The following is a 23,674-nucleotide window of genomic DNA, read 5'->3' as shown; positions in this document are numbered from 1 at the left end:
GCAAAACTGGCAATGTAATCCATAGCCCTTGACTCCCAATCTAATGCCTTAACCACAAGATCACCCTGTCTCTCCTTGAAAGCCTTGGGCTCTAGGATGTTCTGCCTCTTGCCCTCCAGTTCGTTGTGGAATCTGCTGCCCTTAAAATCTCTTGAGGGGACAATGCAGGAACCTCATGTTAAGGGGTGAAGAGGTGCGTGGATCCTTGTGAGCAGACCCTCCTCTGAGGGGATTTTACAATAAAATGTTTTCAGTTTGCTTTGTCTCCTCTCTTGAGATCAGTGCAGCTTCTTGTTACCCCAGTTCTGTAAAGTTCTTGCAGCAAGACAGGATGGATCAGCTCACTATGTATGTTGAACATGGGCTGAAATTCTCCTTTTTAGAATGACCTTGTCTGCTTTACACCTGTTCCCATTAAAGCAGTGGTCAGCTAGGACTCTGTTTAATGGAGGGACAACCGCCATTCGCCTTGGTTCAGATAGAGTGATTAGCTTAGGACTTGCTGAGTGGGAACTAAAGGGAATGGAAATTTCCCTGGGTAAATGTCTTCCACTCAAGCCCTGCTTCTAATGCATAGTGCCTCAGATCAAAGGAATAAACCTTTAGGCATTAAAGAATCCTGTCCCTTTCCACTTGAGATCTCCTAAGAAATGGAACATCACTGAAATTTGTCCTCAAGACTCAGTGAAACTTGCCCAGGTGCTGTTCTATTTAGTATGTCTATACTGCAGAAAAAACACCACAGTAGTGAGCCTCGGAGCCACCAGGTCAACTGACTTGCAGGGCTTGTGCTTCGGGGCTAGAAATAAGAACGTGGACATGTCCACCTAGCCTGTGCAACCCGGTGAGGGGGGGAGGACCTCAAGGCCAGGCTCCAGCCCCAGTGGGAATGTCTACTTTGCTATTTTAGCCATGTAGCATTAGCCCTCCGAGCCTGAATCAGTTGACCAGGATCTAAGAGATTCTGCCATTGGGGTGGCGTTTTTTGTAGTGTAGACACACCCTTGGGTCTATGATGTATCCATCTCTCTAGTAGATGAGACAATATTCTTTAACGCTTTGAATAGCACTTCTAACACTGAAAGCACTTTCCATACATTAACTTTGCAGCATCCCTGTGTGGTAGGCAAGTAGTATTATTCCTGTTTCACAGATGAGGAAACTGAGGCATACTGAAGTCCTGACTTGCCCCAGCCCATAAAATGTGTGAGCCTGGCATAGATTGTAGGATTTCTTAGCCCTGTGAACTGATGCAAGTCATTTCTCTATTAATGCCCAATATCACGGGTGGTACTTAAGGTGAATTTAAAAAATGAGATGAATACAAACACTTCCACAACATTTTATGTTTAAGACCAGGTGAAGGGTTTTTAGGCAGCCCCTTCCAGTCTCTAGCACAACCTCGCTGGTTGGGGTGCAACCAGAGATGCAGAGGGATCAGAAAGTGTCAAAGTCAGATTCAGGACTCACATAATTTGTCAGACCACTCTGTTTATTAGCAAACCGCTTTGCTAATGCACCCAGATGTGAGCCCCTCTCTGAGGCTCAAGATAACTTATTTATACAGCTAAGCCAAAGCCAATTTAACATAAGAGACAAAAGAAAGCAGAAACTGACAAATATACATACATGTCTTATTTGCATACTAACGTTTACCAATCTCCTAGCTCAGTAGGAGCTCTAAGTTAATTAGTTTGAGGACCCATTGTCTCACACTCCTTAATGTTTCTCTTCCTGACAACTATATTTCAACAAACCCTTCAAGTAGCATTTCTTTAATGAATTATAATTTCTATATAATTCATTCTACTTTCACAAAAGAGACCAGTGTTTAGCGTGCAGGCCAAAGGGAATGTCGCAAAGGAAACAAAATGGCTAAATGAATAGGAGTAAATGAATGTTAACGCTCCAAGAGCCTGTCTACACTCGGGGAGAAAGGGTGTTTGTTAGCTCATGTTTTGAAATCCACATGTAAACAGGGTTAGTTGTTGTATTTTAACACATTTGCTAGCTGAGGTGAATGCTAGGTTCTCCCCAGAATTCACCACCGAGTTGTGTGTTTAAAAGGTGGAAGCTATTGTGTGTTAATGATCATGTTTAAACACACCTTTTTCCCTAGTGTAGACATACCCTAAGGTTGCCTTAGCTACCCAGGCAGGGAGCTATTTTGCAGAACAGCTAACTTGACAGTGCCCCTTCTGAGAAAACACATTGATGTAGATGCTGTGTGTTCACTTGTTACACTATGATAAGTGCTCTGTCTCTTGGCCGTGCTCCTGCTGAGCTGTGATGGTGCTGCCTGCTTCTTTTTTTGCTGAATCACCTCCAAGTCAGGCCCCTTGGTAGTGTTGTAATGAGGGACGGGGATATGTCTTATCTCCCTTGACCAATATGTAACAAAGGAGCCGTGTTATATGGGTTTTAATTGCCGCGGGGGGAAGGGTTTTTCAGCTTGCTACAGCGCCTTCCATTCCCAATCCTATGCTCTCTCCTCTACGTTTGTCATAAATATAAAGGGAAGGGTAACCACCTTTCTGTATACAGTGCTATAAAATCCCGCCTGGCCAGAGGCAAAATCCTTTCAACTGTGAAGGGTTAAGAAGCTAAGGTAACCTCGCTGCATCTGACCCAAAATGGCCAATGAAGGGATGAGATTCTTTCAGATCTGGAGGGGGGGGAAAAGGCTTTTGTCTGTCTGTCTGTGAGATACCTTTGCCGGGAACAGATCAAGGATGCCAGCTCTCCAATTCCTGTAGAGTTAGTAAGTAATCTAGCTAGAAAATGCTTTAGGTTTTCTTTGTTTTTTGGCTTGTAAATTTGCTGTGCTGGAGGGAATGTGTATTCCTGTTTTTGTGTTTTTTTGTAACTTAAGGTTTTGCCTAGAGGGATTCTCTATGTTTTGAATCGGATTACCCTGTAAAGTATTTTCCATCCTGATTTTACAGAGGGGATTCTTTTACCTTTTCTTTCAGTAAAATTCTTCTTTTAAGAACCTGATTGATTTTTCATTGTTCTTAAGATCCAAGGGTTTGGGTCTGTGTTCACCTGTACAAATTGGTGAGGATTTTTATCAAGCCTTCCCCAAGAAAGGGGGTGTAGGGCTTGGGGGGATATTTTGGGGGAAGATGTCTCCAAGTGGGCTCTTTCCCTGTTCTTTGTTTAAATCGCTTGGTGGTGGCAGCGTATCAGGGTTTTAACCTAACCTGGTTCCCAAGGCAAGAAAGAAATCTGTGCCTTGGGGAAGCTTTAACCTAAAGCTGGTAAGAATAAGCTTAGGGGGTCTTTCATGCAGGTCCCCACATCTGTACCCTAGAGTTCAGAGTGGGGAAGGAACATTAAAGCAGGTCTACCAAAGCACAGCCCATGCAGGATGCAGCGCAGAACTACATCCGCCCTGAAAGGAACCATGTGGGGAAACTGTAGGTCCTGCATGGAGCAGCTCTGGGTCAGGCTGGAACGTTTGTGTTGTAAACCCCCAACATTCAAACTTATGGGTTGTGTCCCCCCAAAACCACCAGATTGGGCTTAAAATTTACGATATATTTCAGGGGTAGGCAACCTATGGCACACACGCCAAAGGCGGCACGCGAGCTGATTTTCAGTGACACTCGCACTGCCAGGGTCCTGGCCACCGGTCCAGGGGGGCTCTGCATTTTCATTTAATTTTAAATGAAGCTTCTTAAACATTTTAAAAATCTTATTTACTTTACATACAACAATAGTTTAGTTCTATATTATAGACTTATAGTGAGAGACCTTCCAGAAATGTTAAAACGTATTACTGGCACGCGAAACCTTAAATTAGAGTGAATAAATGAAGACTCGGCACGCCACTTCTGAAAGGTTGCTGACCCCTGATACATACAAACGTTTTGGGTTCTTTTAGTTTTGAGCCTTTAGGCTACATTGGGTCACACTTTCATGCTTTTCTCTACAACCATGAGGGCCAGAATTCTTTTTTTAAATGAACGCTGAAATTCTCACATATTCACGTGGTTCCAGAAACAGGAGCTTTAAAAGAAACCCCTCTAACTGTCAAGAGAGTTGCAACAACGAGCGTTTCATTTTAGTACCCGTTGTCTTTCGTAGATCCTCAGGCCAGGAGAGACTGTTGTGATAATCTAGTCTGACCTCCTGCATAACACAGGCCAGAGAGCTGCCCCGGAATAATTCCTAGAGCAAAGCTTTTAGAAACACATCCAGTCTTGATTTAAAAAGGCCAGTGATGGCAAATTCACCACGGCCGTCGGTAGAAAGTTGCACAGTGGTGGCTGTGATCTGCTCTGCTTTATACAAATTTGGGTCAGCCTTGAAGCTGCTGCCAAGCTTCTGTTGCAGTCCTTGGGTGGGCAGAGCTTGGGCATTAGAACGACCAGCATCCTTGCCATGCTGTGTGCTACAATGAGTTTTTCATACTGTCTGAATGAATGATGCAATCATGGTTCCGTCTTGCTCAGTTGTGCTGAGTCACCAGGAAATCCACTCACTGTGATGATTCATTCAAGCACTAAGAGCAACACTAACCATTTATGTCAGATCCACACATGCATAGTGTGTCCCTGCACCCTCAAATGTACAGGAAACGGTAGTCAGGTACTGAGCGGCCTTAGGCAAGCACACCTACGTTCACACAGCACCACAGACGATATTCTCAGCTCTGGAAGCATGGTAGTCATGTAACTCCCCGAACTTGCCTTCCACTGGGTATTTCTTCTGAATATGATGTTCCCAGGAAGAGTAAGGCAAAGCTTTATCAGATGTTTAGACCCCATCAGATGCAAGTCAGGAACTAACAAATTAGAACATTTAAAAGCAAAATACTAAGTGTGTGTATATGTGTGTGTTTTCTGCTCCCTTCTCTACCCCACTTAGATTATCAGCTTTTCCTCTTTGTTGCCTTATAGGGCGGCTGCGAGGCTTAGTTAACTGTTTGGAGACCTTTGGATGTTAGTCCGTAGGTGGAGGAAAGTTACTACCAGCTGGCTTATAGAATATCAACGAATACAGTTTGGAGGCTTCTCAGGTGTGATTCTGCCAGTTGGGGTACATCAATGCTGAGGTTCAGGTTTTCAGCATTGTTCAAATTCTGCATGGCATGCCCGATTGCACCGTCTAAGTCACTGCCTGCACAAATGTGTCTAGCAATTTGTGCAATCTAAGCAGTTTCCACATGCCTAAACTTTCTGCACAGCTCTCCCTGGGGTGGCTATTTCAAATGGCCAGAGGAGAAAAATCAGCTTTTTAATCACTTCAGTGTTCAGGCTGGAAGTCCATGGGTGACTATACTATTCAAGATCTCAGCCCCTATGTTCCCCCTCCTTCCACCCCCCCCCAAGAAAAGGAAATGAGCCCCCCACCAATATTTGAAAATGAAAAACCCCCTCTAATGCGCACAAGCATCTCACCCATGCTATGTCTGCTGTACCTGGAATGTAAACTCTGACCTGTTATGGATAGAAGGCTCAGTAAGGCTCTTCACAGCCCTGCACAAACAGCTGTTTGAAGAAGGGATCATCTTTTCTTAATATCCACAATAGTGATATTAGCACATTGGGGCTCAGCTCCCTTCTTGGGGTGCCTAGGCACTATTGTGATACAGTGATAAAGCAGTTCAGCTGCTGGCAGTGCTGGATAGGACCTTGCCTCTCAGTGCTCTTGGACTCCAGCTCCTGTGGATTTCTCTGGCCAGGCTGAGTGCAGGGAGCTGAGAGGGGTCACTGACTAGCCTGGGGGGAGGTGGGCGGAATACTTAAGAGAATAATCACATCTTTCTTTAAAAATTCTGTGGAAAGTACCACTTGGCTTGGGGGTTTCCCATCTGCAAATCAGCTCTCCCCACCTCTGAAACAGAACCCTTTGCTGCACCCCATCAGTGGGTGGGTGGAAGGAGAAGAGCTGGTCGGCAAGATGTAGAGTTGGAGGGGTAGGACCACCTTAGCCCTCCCAGACCCTTGGGGAAGGCTTTGTGTGTGGTAGGCTGTGTTGCCTTGATTTCATCGGAACAAAGTGGAAAGAGATAAAAATGTGACTGTCTCATCCCTGCCTGTGGATAGAAGAATATAATAATTCTCCTTGGTGGTGTGACTGCACGGCTCTCCGCCATCCACCCTATCTTTGCACAGGCACGTCCCCCGTTAATTCCTTCCAGGACAGTCAGCTGGGCACGCTTGATACCATGTTGCCCCTCCCCTACTTTCCACAGAGAAAACCCGAGTGCAGTCCGGACCAGGACTGTCACGTGGTGCTGACAGCGACTCTTGTTTGTTGTCTCTCTTTTTCTTTCTGATCAGACTGCCGGGGAAGCTGGTGTGTGTGAATCTGTAGCCCGTTCTCACTCTCTTCTGTCCCACAGCCTCCAAAATCACACCAGTCCTACTCACAGCATGAAAGGTGTAACTGGGAAGTGAATGAATGACTTGTATATTGCATATCTTGGGGAAGTGTTGCTGTGTTTGGCTGAGGATCCTGTGAGTCCAGGTTGTGTTGACAGGAGTTTGATAGGGGATGGGGGTTGCTTTGTGATTTGTAGGCAGATGCCTGTTGCAAAAAATAAACTGGTGACAGCCATGCATTGGGATGTCCAGTGGCCTGGGGTCTAGTTTGACCCATCTTGGAACATATACCACCCCGCTTGGCTGACTTTCTCCTCTGTTGTCTTGTTAGAAAACTCATCAGGCTTCTGAAGACTAAAAAAATATACATTACAGCCCACATGTGAGAAGATCAGAACTAACCTGCTTGCAAAATCATGGCTCAAGAAAAACATCAACAAGATCAGCTGTCCCAGAGACAACTCAGTGACTGCTTGGATCTAGGCCTGCAGCCAGCAGGGGGGAGCTGGGTGCAGTACTGGATCCAAGCTCTGGGGCAAGCATAGGGTGTCTCTGCATTGGGGAGAGGTGATGTGCTTAGATTTGGGCTCAAACAGAGGAGAGTTCTATAGAACAGACTGTGGGCTGCTGCTCACTATATGGCATACCATTCACCCTGGTTTCACCTGGCACTACTTGCCCATCTCCCCAGCAGGATGGGGGAGCTGGACACGGAGAGTGACCACAGGGTGAAAACTGTTGTGATCCCTTACTGTCTTAAAAGGAAATAAAAGGTTTTGTTAGTGAGCAGCTTTCTTTGACATTAAAGGTGGCAAAATGGAGGCAGTGTGATCTCGTGGACCGTGCACTGCGGGTCGGGGAGTCAGGAGACCTGATTTCTATTCCCAGCTCTGCCTCTGAGCTGCATTGTGACTTTGCACAAGTTCCTTTTCCTTTCCCTCCCACTCTGTATTTGTCTTGTTTACTGAGACTTTAAACACCTCAGGGCAAGGACTGTCTTCTTCCTGTGGGTTTGCGGAGTGTCTAGCACAATGTGGCCTCAATTTCAATTGGGTGTTCTTGTAATACAGGTAATATATTAACGCTAGAAATAGCTCCCGGAGTCTGTATTTCCTTGGTTATTATATGTAAGCTGGCTTGACCACAGGAGTAATGGGGTTGGTTTAGGAGGTATTGAAGCCATGTACTTTTAGGTAATTACTGTTAGTACTATTTTTATGATGTGTCACCAACCCATGTAAGGGGGCATGTCTCTGCTCCAGAGAGTTGTAATCTGTAGAGACCATCTGAAGACAAGAAATAGGAAGGGGGAGGGATTCATCCCAAAACAACTATATCTTAAATATTTATTTTTAGTCCCTCACCCGTAATCTTTGACTATACGGAAAAATATACTCCAGGGAGTATGTAGACCCAGTGTCAGATAAGTATTCTCAGGGACTAGAGATCTCTGACTTTGTGGATAATATGGAGGGATTCTACTACATTAAATAACATAGGGTTACTACTTAATATAATATACTCTAATAATAATAAAAAGAAAAGGAGTACTTGTGGCATCTTAGAGACTAACCAATTTATTTGAGCATAAATAGAGCATAAGGTGCCACAAGTACTCCTTTTCTTTTTGCGAATACAGACTAACACGGCTGTTACTCTGAAATCTCTAATAATAATATAGAGAAGAGGTGGGCAAACTACGGCCCGCAGGCCACATCCGTCCCGCGGGACTGTCCTGTCCAGCCCTTGAGCTCCCAGCCAGGGAGGCTTGCCCCCGGGCCCTCCCCCACTGTCCCACCTCCCCCGCAGCCTTGCGCCCGCCCACCTCCCAGGCTTTCCAATAAGCATGTCCTGCCACTGTGAGCAGCATGGTAAGGGGGCAGGAAGTGGGGGGGGGAGGGACAAGATAAGAGGCAAGGGGTCCTGGGGGGCAGTCAGGGAGCAGGGGGCGGTTGGATGGGGCAGAGGTTCGGGAAGGGCGATTGGGGGGAGGGAGTAGGGAGTGGTTTGATAGGCATGGGAGTCCTGGGGGGCCTGTCAGGGAGCAGTTGGATGGGGTGAAGGTTCTGGGGGGTGGGGGGGGAATCGGTCAGGGAGCAGGGGGCGGTTGGATAGGCATGGGAATCCCGGGGGGGCCTGTCGGGGGTGGGGGGCAGTTGCATGGGGTGGAGATTCAGGGGGGGGGAGATGGTCAGGGGACAGGGAGCGGGGGGTGAGGTGGGGGGATGGTTAGGGGTGGGGGATGCCAGGAGGGGGCGGTCAAGGAACAGGGAGGTTGGTTGGGTTGGAGGTTCTTGGGGGGGGGGGGGGGGGGCAGTGAAGGGGCGGGAAGTGGGAGGGGGAAGATAGGGGCAGGGGCCAGCCTGTTTCGGGAGGCACAACCTTCCCTACCTGGGCCTCCATACAGTTTCGCCTCCCCGATGTGGCCCTCAGCCCAAAAAATTTGCCCACCCCAATACAGAGATTTTCTACCAAGTCTTTAGAAAGCAGGAAAGTCCTAAGATGGATGCAGTTGTGAGCTCTGTTCTTTCGTTCTTTCTTTCTTTCTTTTGAAGCAATTTGTGTTTACTAAATTTTAACAGAAAGCAAAGGCCGGTGGGAAGTCCCATGGTATGTTTTGTGTTCTAAAGACTTGTTGCAGTGGAAACTGATTTGTCTCTCCTTATGTCTTTGTTTTTAGTGTTTCTCACAGCGGTGAATTGTTACAGCGTGAAAGCTGCTACCCGTGTCCAGGATGCTTTTGCAGCGGCGAAACTGCTGGCTCTTGCTTTGATCATCATCCTTGGTTTTGTGCAGCTTGGGAAGAGTGAGTATGTCTCCTGTTTTTGCTGAGGGAGAGAGTGCAGATTGGTGGTTAGAGCCACGGACTGGAAGTTCAGGCTCCTAGATTCTCCTAGCCCTGCCACTTATTTCTTGTGTGATCTTGGTGGGTTTTTTGTTTTTTTTTTTAAGTCAATAAATGTAATCAGTAATGCACATAAAACTCTTTTTTGAGACAAATAATTACGTGCTATGTTGCCACCTTAACTGAATTCCTTCCACTGTCTTTAAAAATAAACACACCAGCTCCAACCTAGTGTACATGCTAAGCCGTGATACCTTCACACTTGGATTTATAGATGATATGGATAGGTTATTTCCTCCTCTCCATCGTTCTCAATATGACTGAATCAGTTTTCTTGCCAAATAACTGACAGTGGAGCCACTTATGCCTCTCACCTTGGGAAAGATCGGGGTTGATTCTCTGCCAGCGGTGGAACAAAATTTTTGCCCTGTTACATCATGAAATTGCGGGCACCATATTGTCTCAATCCTGATGACTGAGTTTAGCCTCTTTCTGATGCTAAAAATAAATTCAGGATTTCTTTCATTGTCCTGAGGGTCAGGCTTGTAGGCTGCAAGGCTGTTTCGCAAATTTCAGGATGTATCTAGGCAGTACAGTAATAAAAGTAAATTGATAGTAATAGCAATATCATAATCCAGTCTAATTCCCCTTCCCCTCTCCCTCGCGGGGTATTGTAGCTACACAGCTTTTCAGAATGTGCTCTCACCTCCAGAATATTTTTGTGTTTTTAAAAATCATAATAGACTAAAGTGACCTTCAGATGGGTCCAGAAATATGAATTGCTCTAGAGAATTTGTCCCCAGAAAAAATTATACAAAGGTGCATTCAAAAGCTATCATAAATGCATTACAAGAGTCTGTTCTCTTTTCTACTGCATGCATTCAATGAGGTGAGCTGTAGCTCACGAAAGCTTATGCTCAAATAAATTTGTTAGTCTCTAAGGTGCCACAAGTACTCCTTTTCTTTTTGTGTTCTCTTCCTATGAGCTTAAGTGACATTTCCAGAAGTCCTTTTATAAAGGTAGGTGAGTGTGTGATGGGGTGTGTATGGGTTTGTTTATGGATAAGCTGCCATATTTTACATCTGTAAAGGGATTGCTAGAATTTATATTAATGGTACACAAAGTATTCCACCCTGCAAGGTATCTTCCACTGAATTCAGCCATTGGTTAATTTGGTTTCCTGGTTAATTTTGTCAAAACCTAAGGGCCCAAATAACATTTATTAAATAACAGGCTGTGCATCTTCTTATCTTGATCTCTTTAGCCTGATGTTATTGGGTAACCTGATCACTGCCTGCACAAAGTTGTCTTTTAATGAAAAGGGAAGGCTGTAATTCTGAATGAAATCAGAGAGCCCAGGGGAGAGTCTCCATGATAAAAGATTGGTACATCTAAAGGAGACTAATATTTCTGTAAGCCCTGACATGTTAGACAGGGTGTGAGAGGGATCCTAGTGATCATGTGGATAATTGACCCACTGCTTTAATTCCATGCAAGTGATAAGAAGAGACTTTACTGGAATAAGAGGAATAGAAAATCCTGGTTAATTTACAACTTGTATGCAAAATGGGCACTCCTGTCTGAGCAGGGACCTGCTGTCGGTCATTGTTGCACCAAGTGCCAACTTTCTGTCACCAAGACTTTTAAAAATATATATTTGAATATTTAAAACCACCCCAGTGTTTGTGGAGTCTGCTATTGCCCAGATACATGTTTAGCTCATGAGAGAACAGAAATTCCCTTAAATGGGCTGTATAACTCTCACAGTTTCAGGTTAACTATACCTTTGAACCCCTCCTTGCCTTCTGCAAGGACATCCACTTAAGGTTTCAGGCTCCCAGTTGTCACCTCTCTCGGACAGAGACATCTCTCCCGCTCCAGACCGGGAATTTAGGCTCGCAGTCCCTTTACACCCCTCTGTGATTTCCCTGTCGGGGTCTAGCACCTGTGGTTATCTTTCTCCAGGGCTCACAGCAGTGTACACCACCTACCAACCAGCCTCCACAAAGCAAAATACATTTATTTGTAAGGTAAAAGCATTACAGAGAAGACATACAAAAAACAATAAATGTTCCTGCATGCATGCTAAAAGCTCACCAGGTGTCACCCATCAATCTTATGGAGTCCTAGTAGGCCAAAGTCTTTCAAACACTTCTGCCAGGGTTGGTGTCCCCCCCATTGGACAGCTGGTCCTGTCCATTTTCTGGGTCAGAAAGAAGGCCCTGAGTCAGTTTAAAGTCAGCCTTTTTATGCCAACAGCCCTTAGGTTGTCTGTTGGTCTCTGGAAAATCCGATTTGAACCAGTATAGGGAAACCTTCTCAGGGCGTGGTACCTCTCTGGGGGTGTTTACAACCCCAGTGATTTGCCTTAATTGCCGTCCACTGTGTTTAGTTCTTTGCAGAGGCTGTGGCAAATCACTGGGGTTGTAACACCCCCAGAGAGGTACCACGCCCTGAGAAGACTTCCCTATACTGGTTCAAACCGGATTTTCCAGAGACCAACAGACAACCTAAGGGCTGTTGGCATAAAAAGGCTGACTTTAAACTGACTCAGGGCCTACTAGGATTCCATAAGATTGATGGGTGACACCTGGTGATCTTTTAGCATGTGTGCAGGAACATTTATTGGTTTCAGGCTCCCAGTCGTCACCTCTCTTGGGCAGAGACATCTCTCCTGCTCCAGACCGGGAATTTAGGCTTGCAGTCCCTTTACTCCTCTCTGTGATTTCCCTATCAGGGTCCAGCACCTGTGGTTATCCTTTCTCCAGGGCTCACAGCAGTGTACACCACCTACCAACCAGCCTCCACAAAGCAAAATACATTTATTTGTAAGGTAAAAGCATTACAGAGAAGATAGTGCATAAGATTGCAATATCTGTCCCAATGGTGACCTGAGCACACCACTCCTTCGGCAGCCAAGACAGTTTCCAACAGGGTCATCATGTTCCTTCATCAAGAACTAATCAAAGCCCTTATCTTTGTTTGCTGTTGGCTGTCGGTCACACACTGCACATTGCAGTGGTAAATGTGAACTGCAGGCTTTGTGCGGAGACCTGAGCTGCCCCAGTTGTCTATTGACAATCGTCCACTAGTCTGTGTATTCAGCATCCATGAGGTATGCAGGACAGAAATGGGATACCCCTTACAATGCTGGCTCCTGCAGGTCTTCACGAACATAGACGGACAATTGTAACTGATCAGATTGTGCCCTCTATTGATGGCTGAAAGCAAACCAGAGGGTGAGCAGATGGGACCAGAGCTTTCCCAGGGCCTGTAGCACAGCCATGTTGCTCACAACTGACTACTGGAAGAGAAGTGCGGGGCTCCTTTTCCCAAAGAAGCTGAACATGTAGCTTCTGCAGTACACTCGAACCATGCTACAGGGAGCAAGGAGCCAGGCATCCAATTCCAATGGCAGTACAGAGAGTTACTGTTCAACCAGGTGCCCAGCTTTTTGTTCCCGGTGCTTGTGTACAGTTTGCCTGCTTGCTGGAGAATCGAAAATCAAATAGATTTTTTTGGCAGAGGTATAACGTGTGTCAGCGGGAGGGGAATCAGGCAACTCTGTTCATTGATGCTGGACATGTGGCCTGTCACTTCCAGGTTACCAGGTTGAAACCAGCCAAGATCTGCAGTGATTGAGAATTGCTGTGCCATGACTCTTTTGTGTCCTTTATGTAACTGGTTCGTGGGTTCCCATCTGTTTCCTAGTAGCCTGCGTTGGCAGAAACACCCCCATAATTGTCGTCATCTTCCCAGAACTGTCTGTGCACTTTTCTCTACATCATCCCTCTTGTATGGAACATTCTCCCTGGACTAGTCTGTAAGGCCACTCCCGTGTCATCCTTCATATCCCTCCCCAAGACCCATTTCTAGTGTGATGACTATAAGAAATTGACCAGCTAATAATAGGTAGGCACACTTGGGGGTAGTTGATGCTGATTTGTAAAAATGCTCGGGCTGTATGTTTTATCTCACTTGCCCACCTGCCCCCTTTCATGGGTTGCTGGTGCACTCAGATTGTAAACTCATCCTGGCCGGGACTGTCTCTTCTTGTGTGCATGGAAAGTGCCTAGCGCACAGTGGGCACTACTGTAATACTGTTAGTAATCAGCCCGTTTATTGGCAGTCTTTGCAGAGAAGGTAAGGATTAAATGGGGCACAGAATATCGTGTCGCCTCAGAGATGGCTTTTCCAGGACTGGGTTGAGGGTATGTTGGCTGGTCAGTGGAGGGATAAACGGCACTGGTGCTAATTTACTGAATTATCAGAGGATTTTAGTCTCCAGTGCAATCAGTTGACACTAGCACGAAACTCTCTATCAATTGAAATTTTTTTAAAAAATCAGCTTTAAAAAGCATAAAAGATTTCTCTTTGAGAAGACAAAGGAAGTATTCTGCTTATTTTTCTTTGTATAGTTACCCTGTGAACTTACAACTTTCTCAAAGATAGGGAAATGCTTTATCTCAGATTTGATTAGCGAGCAAGCCTACCCTCACCTTCAGCCCCCAACTAAAACCCCTCCAACGCATTATTAAGGATCTACAACCTATCCTGAAGGATGACCCAACACGCTCACAAATCTTGGGAGACAGGCCAGTCCTTGCCTACAGACAGCCCCCCAACCTGAAGCAAATACTCACCAGCAACCACACAACAGAACCACTAACCCAGGAACCTATCCTTGCAACAAAGCCCGTTGCCAACTGTGCCCACATATCTATTCAGGGGACACCATCACAGGGCCTAATAACATCAGCCACACGATCAGAGGCTCGTTCACCTGCACATCCACCAATGTGATATATGCCATCATGTGCCAGCAATGCCCCTCTGCCATGTACATTGGTCAAACTGGACAGTCTCTACGTAAAAGAATAAATGGACACAAATCAGATGTCAAGAATTATAACATTTATAAACCAGTCGGAGAACACTTCAGTCTCTCTGGTCACGCCATTACAGACATGAAGGTCGCTATCTTAAAACAAAAAAAACTTCAAATCCAGACTCCAGCGAGAAACTGCTGAATTGGAATTCATTTGCAAATTGGATACTATTAATTTAGGCTTAAATAGAGACTGGGAATGGCTAAGTCATTATGCAAGGTAGCCTATTTCCCCTTGTTCCCCCCCCACCCCCCCAGACGTTCTGGTTAAACTTGGATTTATGCTGGAAATGGCCCACCTTGATTATCATACACATTGTAAGGAGAATGGTCAGTTTGGATGAGCTATTACCAGCAGGAGAGTGAGTTTGTGGGGGGGGGTGTGAGAAAACCTGGATTTGTGCTGGAAATGGCCCACCTTGATTTTCATACACATTGTAAGGAGAGTGGTCACTTTGGATAAGCTGTTACCAGCAGGAGAGTGAGTTTGTGTGTGTGGTTTTTGGAAAAGGGGGGGGGGGTGAGAGAACCTGGATTTGTGCTGGAATTGGCCCACCTTGATTATCATACACATTGTAAGGAGAAGTTTCAGAGTAACAGCCGTGTTAGTCTGTATTCGCAAAAAGAAAAGGAGTACTTGTGGCACCTTAGAGACTAACCAATTTATTTGAGCATGAGATTTCGTGAGCTAAAGTGAGGGTTAGTCTCTAAGGTGCCACAAGTACTCCTTTTCTTTTTGCGAATACAGACTAACACGGCTGTTACTCTGAAACCTATTTCCCCATGTTTATTCCCCCCCCCCCCTTCCCTTCATCAGACATTCTTGTTAACTGCTGGAAATGGCCCACCTTGATTATCAATACAAAGAGAGCCCCCCCCCTTCCTGCTGGTGATAGCTCACTTTACCTGATCACTCTCATTATAGTGTGTATGGTAACACCCATTGTTCCATGTTCTCTGTGTATATAAATTTCCCCACTGTGTTTTCCACTGAAAGCATCCGATGAAGTGAGCTGTAGCTCACGAAAGCTTATGCTCAAATAAATTGGTTCGTCTCTAAGGTGCCACAAGTCCTCCTTTTCTTTTTGCGAATACAGACTAACACAGCTGTTACTCTGAAACCTTATAAAAAGCGTTTCCATAGAATAGATAAAAGTGGATGAGAATTTTGAAATCTGGGTTTTATGAAAAAAAACTTCTTTCAGGGAGCTATACAGGCACTTTTTTTGTTCAATAACATATTTATAGCTTGTCCCTCCTAGCTTCGTCCTGGCAAATTCACACACCCCCGCCCCCCTCCCCCCCGGCCTTTTAAATTCTTGCCTGACCTTTGGGAGACACTGCTGTCTTTGCAGAATTCCTTGGTTTTTCAGAGGATTTGATTCCCCTTTCAACTCAGTGCCTGCTGCTCTAGAGGAACATTGTTCAAGGCTTTGTTGCAAAATATATTTCCCTCCCCTTTCCTGCTTTGCTGAACTTTATCACCTTTAGAAGAAGGAAAAAACACAAACAAACCCTCTCCTCCAATTTCCCAGCAATTACCCTGGGCCAAGTGAAATCTTTGTTTTTTATTTTCTATTTATTATCGTAATAACAATACCGCTGTACATCTTTGGAGCACTTTTACTCCACACAAAGCTTACTCTCAGGTCTTTTGCAGAGTACAAGTCAAATTTGGCTCCTGGTTACATAGGTGTAAAATCCACATGAACTCTACTGACACACAGGTGTAACCAAGAGTAGAATTTAGCACTGTTCATGTAGCAACCATCCTATATCTTCCTTATCACCTCTCTACTCTGTGTCTCTTTTGCAATCTTACTTGATAACCTCCCTTCTTCCTTGTCTCTGTGCCTCTTCATTTTTCTCTCCAGCATTAGTGCATACTTGTGTTAACAAGCAATATTTCTGCCAACATATGAGGGGTGTTTTATATCTCAGTCCCTCCAGCAAAGTCTTCTTCATTGGAGCTGGATGCTCCTTTTTTCTGCCCCTTTAACAGGTGCCTGTGAGATGCAAAACAGGGCAGGGTGTAGGGGTCAGAGGTTGACTGGATTGTAAACACTGTTTGTTTGTTCTTTCGTGAAAATGGAGGTTTGCTAATATAAGAGTATATTGGGTAATATTTATCTCTGTAAATACATTTTGGGATGTTGTTTGCATGGAAGATGTTAAATGTGGATGTCCAGTTTTTGGTGGGTTGATCTTCCCACATCCTGCAAAATCCCAGACATGTCAGGATCAGTTCCATGGGATCTTGCATTTCTAAGGCACTTCGCAGGCCACTCTGGTGTGGAATACAGTGCACATTTAACAGCTCTTGCTGAAGTACATTTAGGACAGAAAGTGAAGAGTAACGCAATTAGAATCAAATAGGACAAATAAGCCCTTTAGGGCAGAGACCATGTCTTCCTTTGTATTCATACAGCACCCAATACAATAGGGCCCCAATCAGGACTGGAACCTTTGGCTGTTACCACTGTGCAAATAATTGATGATAAAGCTATCCAATTGAAACTCATGGTGGGTTTTGGGCAGGAGACTCTCATTACTCACATGGTGGTGAGGTAGAACTGCACATGCCTTTTTCTCTAGGCAGCTTTTGTTTAGAGTCTCTTGCTCTGAAATAGATAAGTCTCACAGTCATTCCATATCTACAAGTTGGCCTAACTGAAGAGACCTACGCTTCTTGCTTGTTTATTTTTTTCTTTAACAAAATGCAAGGTAGAGAAATCTTCCTTGTCTAATACTTACTTTCACCAGCCACATAATGAAAGAGGCAAGTGATCTGTCTCACTGATAGTCTGCTACATTCACTTATTCCTCTCATGTGCCCTTTCTTATCCTCCATTCATGTTTTAGTTTCCACCTTCCCAAAGCTAGCACTTCTCCTTGAATCTCACCACAGAGCTCTAAGCCTGCTACAGTAATGATACAGCAAGAGGACTATTTTTCTTCTTTCTCCAGTAACAGAAGTACGCTCATATCACACAAGGTTGCACAACATCTAGTCGCTGGATCTCTTGCAGGCTAATATCAATAGGCCTTCTGTATAAAGTGCTGGCTCTTTAAAATGGGTAATTTTTTTCAAAGCCTGTTAAGTTCTGAGTAGGTGGGTGACAATAAATCCTATTTCCAAAGGAAATACATTTCTATTTTGTGTGTCCCTGTTTTCTTTTAGACCAATCACTGTACTCTTTGGACAAAACGAACTCTTAGCGGTACGAGCTCCGTGAATTTGATCCTTGGCTGTCAATTGTAGCAAAGTACACATCAAGTTCGAAATATTTTTTGCAGCATCTTGGCTGGCTCTGAGGTCTGGGAGGTAGAAGGGTTGGTATGTTCCCATGACATTTCATTTTGTGTCTGAATGGAGTTAATTAACTATTTTTCATTAATATTTTTCCTGCGACTGTTTTATATTTACATGATCAGTAAACAGTGGAAAATAACAATATTTTAGTCTCGTATTCAAATGTGGAAACTTTGGAGACTTTATAGCCTGTCTGTCTGCAATTCCCCCCCAGTCCTTGGCTCTGTCTTTTCTTTCTGTTGTGAAGTGTTTTCATTACATTAAGAACAGCAATAAAATTTTATGGCAAAGAAAACATGTGAACATATTACCCTTTGCAAAATAGCATTTTCTTATGAGCTTTCTGTTTACATCTCTAATGCAGATCCAAAAGGAGAGCAAAAGTCCATTCCTACACCTAGGGCCTGGTTTACACTTAAAAGTTGTACCAGTATTACTATTATGGGACAGAAAGGGATGAGATGTTTTGGTTTGTTTTTTTTAAATCTGGATAGTTATACTGGTAAAAAGCCTTAATGTGGATGCACTTGTGATGCATTGCCCCCGGGGTGCCACTTGGAACTGGGGTACCACTGAGCCCACCTGACCCGCCAGCCTGGGCTCCCTTTTGCACTTTGGTGCTGTGATAAGTTGCCAAGCTTTCCAAGCTTGCTCTTTCATCAGCACACACACACAGGTAGAGATACACCCAGCTGCAGCTTCACACAGATGCTGAGATTGGCTCTGCATGGGAAGGCTCAGCTAAGGCATCTCCGTGTCGCTAAGGCACCTTCCCGCACCCCGAGTGTAAACCCAGAATTATACCATCTTCTGCTGCACAGGGAACTGTACAGCGTAAACTCGTGAAATTCACCCCCTCCCTCAATATGGAGGAAGATATGCAACAGCTTTCTGCCCCAAATATGATTTCTACACACTGGTTTTAGACAGTTTATTAGCAAGTTTATTAACTACAAAAGATAGATTTTAAGTGATAGCAAACAGATCAAGGCAGATTATCTTGGTAAATAAACAAAACCGGAGACTGAGTTTAACACACTAGATAGGTAGGAAATGAATTAGCAAATTCTCACCCTGAGTGATAAACAGGCTGGCAGATTCCTAAGGCACAAGCTCCATTGGCTTTCATACACAGGCTAAAAATCCCTCTAACCTGGGATCATCACTTCCCCAGTTCAGTCCTTGCCCCTCAGGTGTTTCCAGGTGTGTTGTTGTGAGGAGAGTGAGGTACCATCATGATGTCATTGTCCCCCTTTTAGATCTTCTTCCCACTTGCTGGAAAGCTCTTTTGCTGTGACCTGAGTCAAACAGTTCCCACTGTGTAGTGCTATCTCTGAGAGGTTTCTGTTCTACACAGTTCCTGGGGTAATCCTGGTGCTTGTGTGCATTTCCTCAATAAACCGTTCACATTGTTTGGCCTTTTTACTGTTGTACCTGAAAGGCTGCTTGTGGGTGTGTTCAACCTCAGAACGGGTTTCAGTAACACCTACATAGCCAAACTTCATAACTTCACATATGATGATAGCACATACAATTCAATGAGAGGTTAATGTCTAGCAGATCAAGACTTTTACAATGATACCTCACAAGGCATACTTCGTACAAAACATATCCTAATGACAGTGGTGAATATTGGGGAGTCATGGTGTCACACACTTATGCCAGTATAAGGGTATCTTATGTCAGTATAGTTATTCTGCTTCCTGTACATGAATAGGTCACAACTGCATCCATGCTGTACCAGTTTAAACTATATAAATATAGTTAAAGAGAGAGAACGTTCTAATATAGATATGACCCCTGTTTTTCCTCCACTGCTACTACAGACTGTCTTTTTTCTCTCTTCTAGTGATATGCTAATGTTTACTTAGTACCTTCTCTCCAAGCATGTCGAGGTGCTTTTTGGCCAGGTATTGCCTAGTGAAGAGGCAATGTGATCTAGCAATTAGAACAGGTGCTGGGAGTCTGAACACTTGGGGCTAGAGTCTGCATCTAGATTTGTTTGGCTGGAAGACTGCCTAGTCATCCGTGGAGCTCAGGGGTTTGACCATACGGAACCAGTTGCAGCAGCTGGTTCTTGGATTATATTCCTGGGTCTACCTCTGGTTTGTTATGGTTTCAATTAAAGTTATTATATGGATGATGAGTATTTTGGAGCAAAATTGAAGGGAGAAACCAAGAGGATTGGGGTGGCCTTGACTGCCTGCGAACTACCTTCTGATCTTGGATTTGGATCTGATCTGATAAAGCCATAAAGTTCTCCGAGGAAATGAGCCACATAAACTGTATCCTGATTATTCCCATTGCAGTTCTGCAGCTGTTGCATTTAGACCCATAGCTCTATTGAAGGCCTGCTTAAAGAAATCAGACTGTAAGGATTTGTTTAAAGAAAAAATATAATAGCTTCACTGGGGCAGTTTTAAAGCTGGCACCTTTAATCTGTGGCACCACATAAGAATACATTGGTATATTTAGACGTGGAAAACATGAAGAGGACATTCTAAAGTCAAAAACCAGATTTTATTTTTTTTTTAAATTTCTTAATTATTAAAACTGAACATTCTTAAAATCCTAACTTCCTTTTTTCTATTGACGCTGGGTGATTTAATTCAATGTGTTAAAAAAAAAAGTGGTCGGTGAAAAGAGTCACATTCAATTTCTGGTTCTTGTGCCCAATGCTGCAATATTTGGTTACAGACACTGCTGTGGCATGCTTAAACCCAAACCAAAAACTTGTTCTCACCAATTTTTTTTTTTTGGAGGGGTGCATGTGTGAAGGGTGAGTAATTAAATTCAGATTTCTGTTAGGTCACAACTTTTAAAAAATTCTTGAATTCTGGTTTTAAATCATTTGCCTGTGAGCCTCAAAGTGACTGCCTTAAATCAATTGTGGTGGCAATACTGAGAATTAAGGCTTCCATTCTGTCCTTAACTCACTTCACTGTGTTCTCAGAGACCTAACACAGAGAGCTGCAGCTTTTGAACAGACACAGGGTGAATTAAGGACAGACGTAGGTAGGCTGAATTTCAAACATTTGCCATGGAGGGTTTAGATTAGCCCCCAAACCTCATTTTTTCCTTTAATTATATGCAAACTATATAATCCTGTACTCTTGGGTCCCCCACCTCATGGACTGGTTCATTGTTCAGGGTAAAACGGTCTTTAAAAGAACGATTGTGTCTGACAAACTTCCCACAGTACGTGGGACTGTTTTTAAAATAAGAGTTAGGCACTGAAGAGCCAAACCTTCAGAGACTAAGCAAAGCAGCACAGAATAAATCCATAAAAGCCCAATAGAAATATTATCTACTTACTCCGGTTGCAAGGCAACATCTTGGCTTTGTGTTTGTATATGTATCTTTATTTTTAATTGAATCTCTTTCCCTTGTGCTAGGAAGTTCCCTTTTGATCTACCTCCTTCAGTGAGGTTCATTTTGCTAATTCCATGGCAGGAGAAAAAGAAAATTGCTTTGTTTGTGACAAATCCCCTGATTAGAACAGATCTGAAGGAGGGAAAGTTTACTCTCTTCCACTCTCCTGGCAATAATGGCAGTTGAATGCACTGAAAAAGCCTGTCAGGACAAATTTGTAATGAGACCAAGGGATGGAGTGAAGAAACCTTTGTGAATAGCAAAGATTGGTCAGGTTATAGAGGTCTGGTTTGTTCTGGAGTCCCATGAAAGAGAAGCTAAGAAATATTCTGTTGAATTGACAGGGAAATTTGCAGTGCTTGGCTGGTAATTTAACAAAATCTCAGGCTTGAAGGATCTCAGAAGATAAACTGCGGACAGATACTGACAATACATAGGGCCACAGATTGAACAAGTGTTGTCATTGTCCATGTTCCCTGCACTCCATACCCAGAGTTAATTCTACTAATCATTCAGAGAGCAGCAGACAATTAACATTGTTACAACAGTCAGTAGATTTTTCTTCTAATGCCGGCTGGCTGGCTGGCTCAGGGGACCAGTAATGGGGCATAGACCTTGGACATGAAGCTCACTTATGCAGATCTAATGGTGGCAAACTCCTGACAGTTTGGAATGAGTTTGGGAGTCAGAGTGCAAATACCTAGTGGACAGGTGCTCACATGGCAACACCCAGCGCCACAACTTCCTCCTGCTTTCCCCCCACTTTCAGATCTTTAGCAGAGAGGCCAAGGGCTATGGAAACTGAACTCCCCTCTCATCTTTTGAATTTGGCCCTGCAGATCACGCTTGAGGCATGTACGGGAATGGGGGTAAGGAAAGCTTGCCCTGTTGTTGCCCATGCTATTCCAGTTGTGTGGGTATGATGAGAAGAGAGGCTGTTTCCATGGCTGTCAGTCGGTCACCTTCTACCAGCACTTGAGGTTTCAAGGAAAACTGCTGTTACGAGATAAACTTCAGCGTTCCTCTTTATCATCGTGTGTGTGTGTGTGTGTGTGTGTGTGAGAGAGAGAGAGAGAGAGAGAGAGAAGTGGGTGAAGGTATCAAAATGGGAGAGTGAATGGAGAGTCTGGAAAAGCGGACAGTATTCTATGCAGCTCTAAATCATATTGGGCTGGCCACAGGTTGAAGACTTAATCAGGCATTTCACACTGGAGGGTGAATAACACAATTATGCAGGATTGCTTTATGGGCTTGTTGCTCTCTAACCACCAATTTAATCTCCAAGCAAAGATGAATGCCAACGTCTGAGGCCAAGTGGGCATAGTTGATGCAGGCACATGCCAATTGCCTGAGGTCAGGTGGGCATGGCAGGTTAATGTGTTGCACAGTTTGCATGCTCTAGTTGGAAAGGAGGCATAATTAGTTTTTACCCAGCCAGTTTGTTCTTGCCAGCTGCTGTGTTAAAGCTCTTGGTGACCAAGGGCAGGATTAGTGACCCCCTAGACTTTGCCCATGTGCAGTTGCCGGTGCAAAAAAATTAACATGCATAAAAATACAGGCACAATTGCTGTGATTTCTCTTCCAGTCATAAGGTCTGTATGGTCAAATGCCCGTTTGTGTGTGTGGTGATTGCAGTTATGCATGGTGCACATGGAAGACTGTCCCGCAATGGGGGTGTAGGCGATGACTCAACATTTTAATGTTGCTTGAAGGGAGCGATCATAGGCAGTGTAGTACACCCTGTGTATCCATCGTCACCACCATGTGGCTACACCATGTTTGCAAGCCCTAAATGGGCAAAACACTTGTGCCTATGGCTGTATACCTCTTCAGGGTGCTCGTCTGTCTGTCTGTATTTGAGAAGCTGAGTGGTGCTTATTTGCAGGTACCCAAAATGCACTACATTCTCCTAGCTGCATCAAAGTTGGTGTTTAAGCTTTGGGACCCACCAGTTCATTGCAAACTGGCCAAGGAAAAATTACTTTTGGCCACTAGGGTAGATTCAAAACAGCAAATCAGATTAAAGGTTCCATTTTTAAAATACAGCCGTGCTAATACTGTTAACTGTATGGCACTAAAAACTTGCATATTTTGCTCTTTTTCCTCCACATCAACCCGCACAGTTTCTCTGTCTACCTCCAAACAGCCTTTGACTGTAGCAGTAGCAGGTCAGCCCACTGATGGATCAATGCAATCGGTAGCTTTTCTTGTTTACGCTGTACTTTCCCCACAGCTTCTTACTGAAATGGGGCTATGATTAAAGGCTGTGGCTTCTGATAATTGCAATCCTGGAAACTGAGTACAAGCAACAGATATGTGGCTATGCCATCCCCAAGGGTCGTTGGTTCTGTTACAGAACAAGCTGGTTGGCCTTAAATCAGTCCCTATTCAGGACCTTAGTTGGCTGGCTTCCCTCCACACTCCACCCCCTACTCCGCTACAAGTTTCTATGGATGTGGATTAAACCTGCTGTGCTCAATAAAATAAGCTTGTGGGAAATGGCTGGGAATGCATTAGACTGTTTGGAGTTTGCATTTTGCCATTAGCCTGCCCTAATGGGAAAGGGTTATTTGTGAAGTACCCCATCTGCACCTAAGATAAAAATGGAAGTAACTTGATACATTCCCTAAAATCTCTAACCACCACCTTTGCTTTCTCTAATTCCCAAAGAAAGCTTGCCCTGTGACACCCAGCCTACATGGCCCCATAAGTGTGGAGCCAATAGTTCTGTATTTTTTAAGAGCAACTTCCACACTGGTGGATACAAAAGTTGTAAGAAATCAGAAGCAGGTTGCACAGGGGAAGGGGTTGATTATGCTTCCTTGGTAATAACAAAATGCAAAGGAGACAAACAATTGAGCAAAGCTGTGTGTACACAGTGGTGTGTGCGGTGGTGGTGTATGGAAGATGCTGTTGAAATGGA

General features: G+C 44.3%; 1 protein-coding gene across 1 annotated transcript in view; it reads left to right on the top strand.

The window, feature by feature from the left end:
* SLC7A5 (solute carrier family 7 member 5) overlaps positions 1-23,674 on the top strand; it is a 63,028-nt gene that overhangs the window by 20,471 nt on the left and 18,883 nt on the right. The window contains exon 2 of the mRNA XM_048870892.2: positions 9,013-9,138. Coding sequence (XP_048726849.2) covers positions 9,013-9,138 — 126 coding nt within the window. The remainder of the gene's footprint in view (positions 1-9,012; positions 9,139-23,674) is intronic.

Source organism: Caretta caretta, chromosome 12 (genome assembly GCF_965140235.1).
Source record: "Caretta caretta isolate rCarCar2 chromosome 12, rCarCar1.hap1, whole genome shotgun sequence".
Classification (NCBI taxonomy): domain Eukaryota; kingdom Metazoa; phylum Chordata; order Testudines; family Cheloniidae; genus Caretta; species Caretta caretta.
Note: the sequence above shows the minus strand (reverse complement) of the source record. Positions and strands in the feature narration are given on the sequence as shown.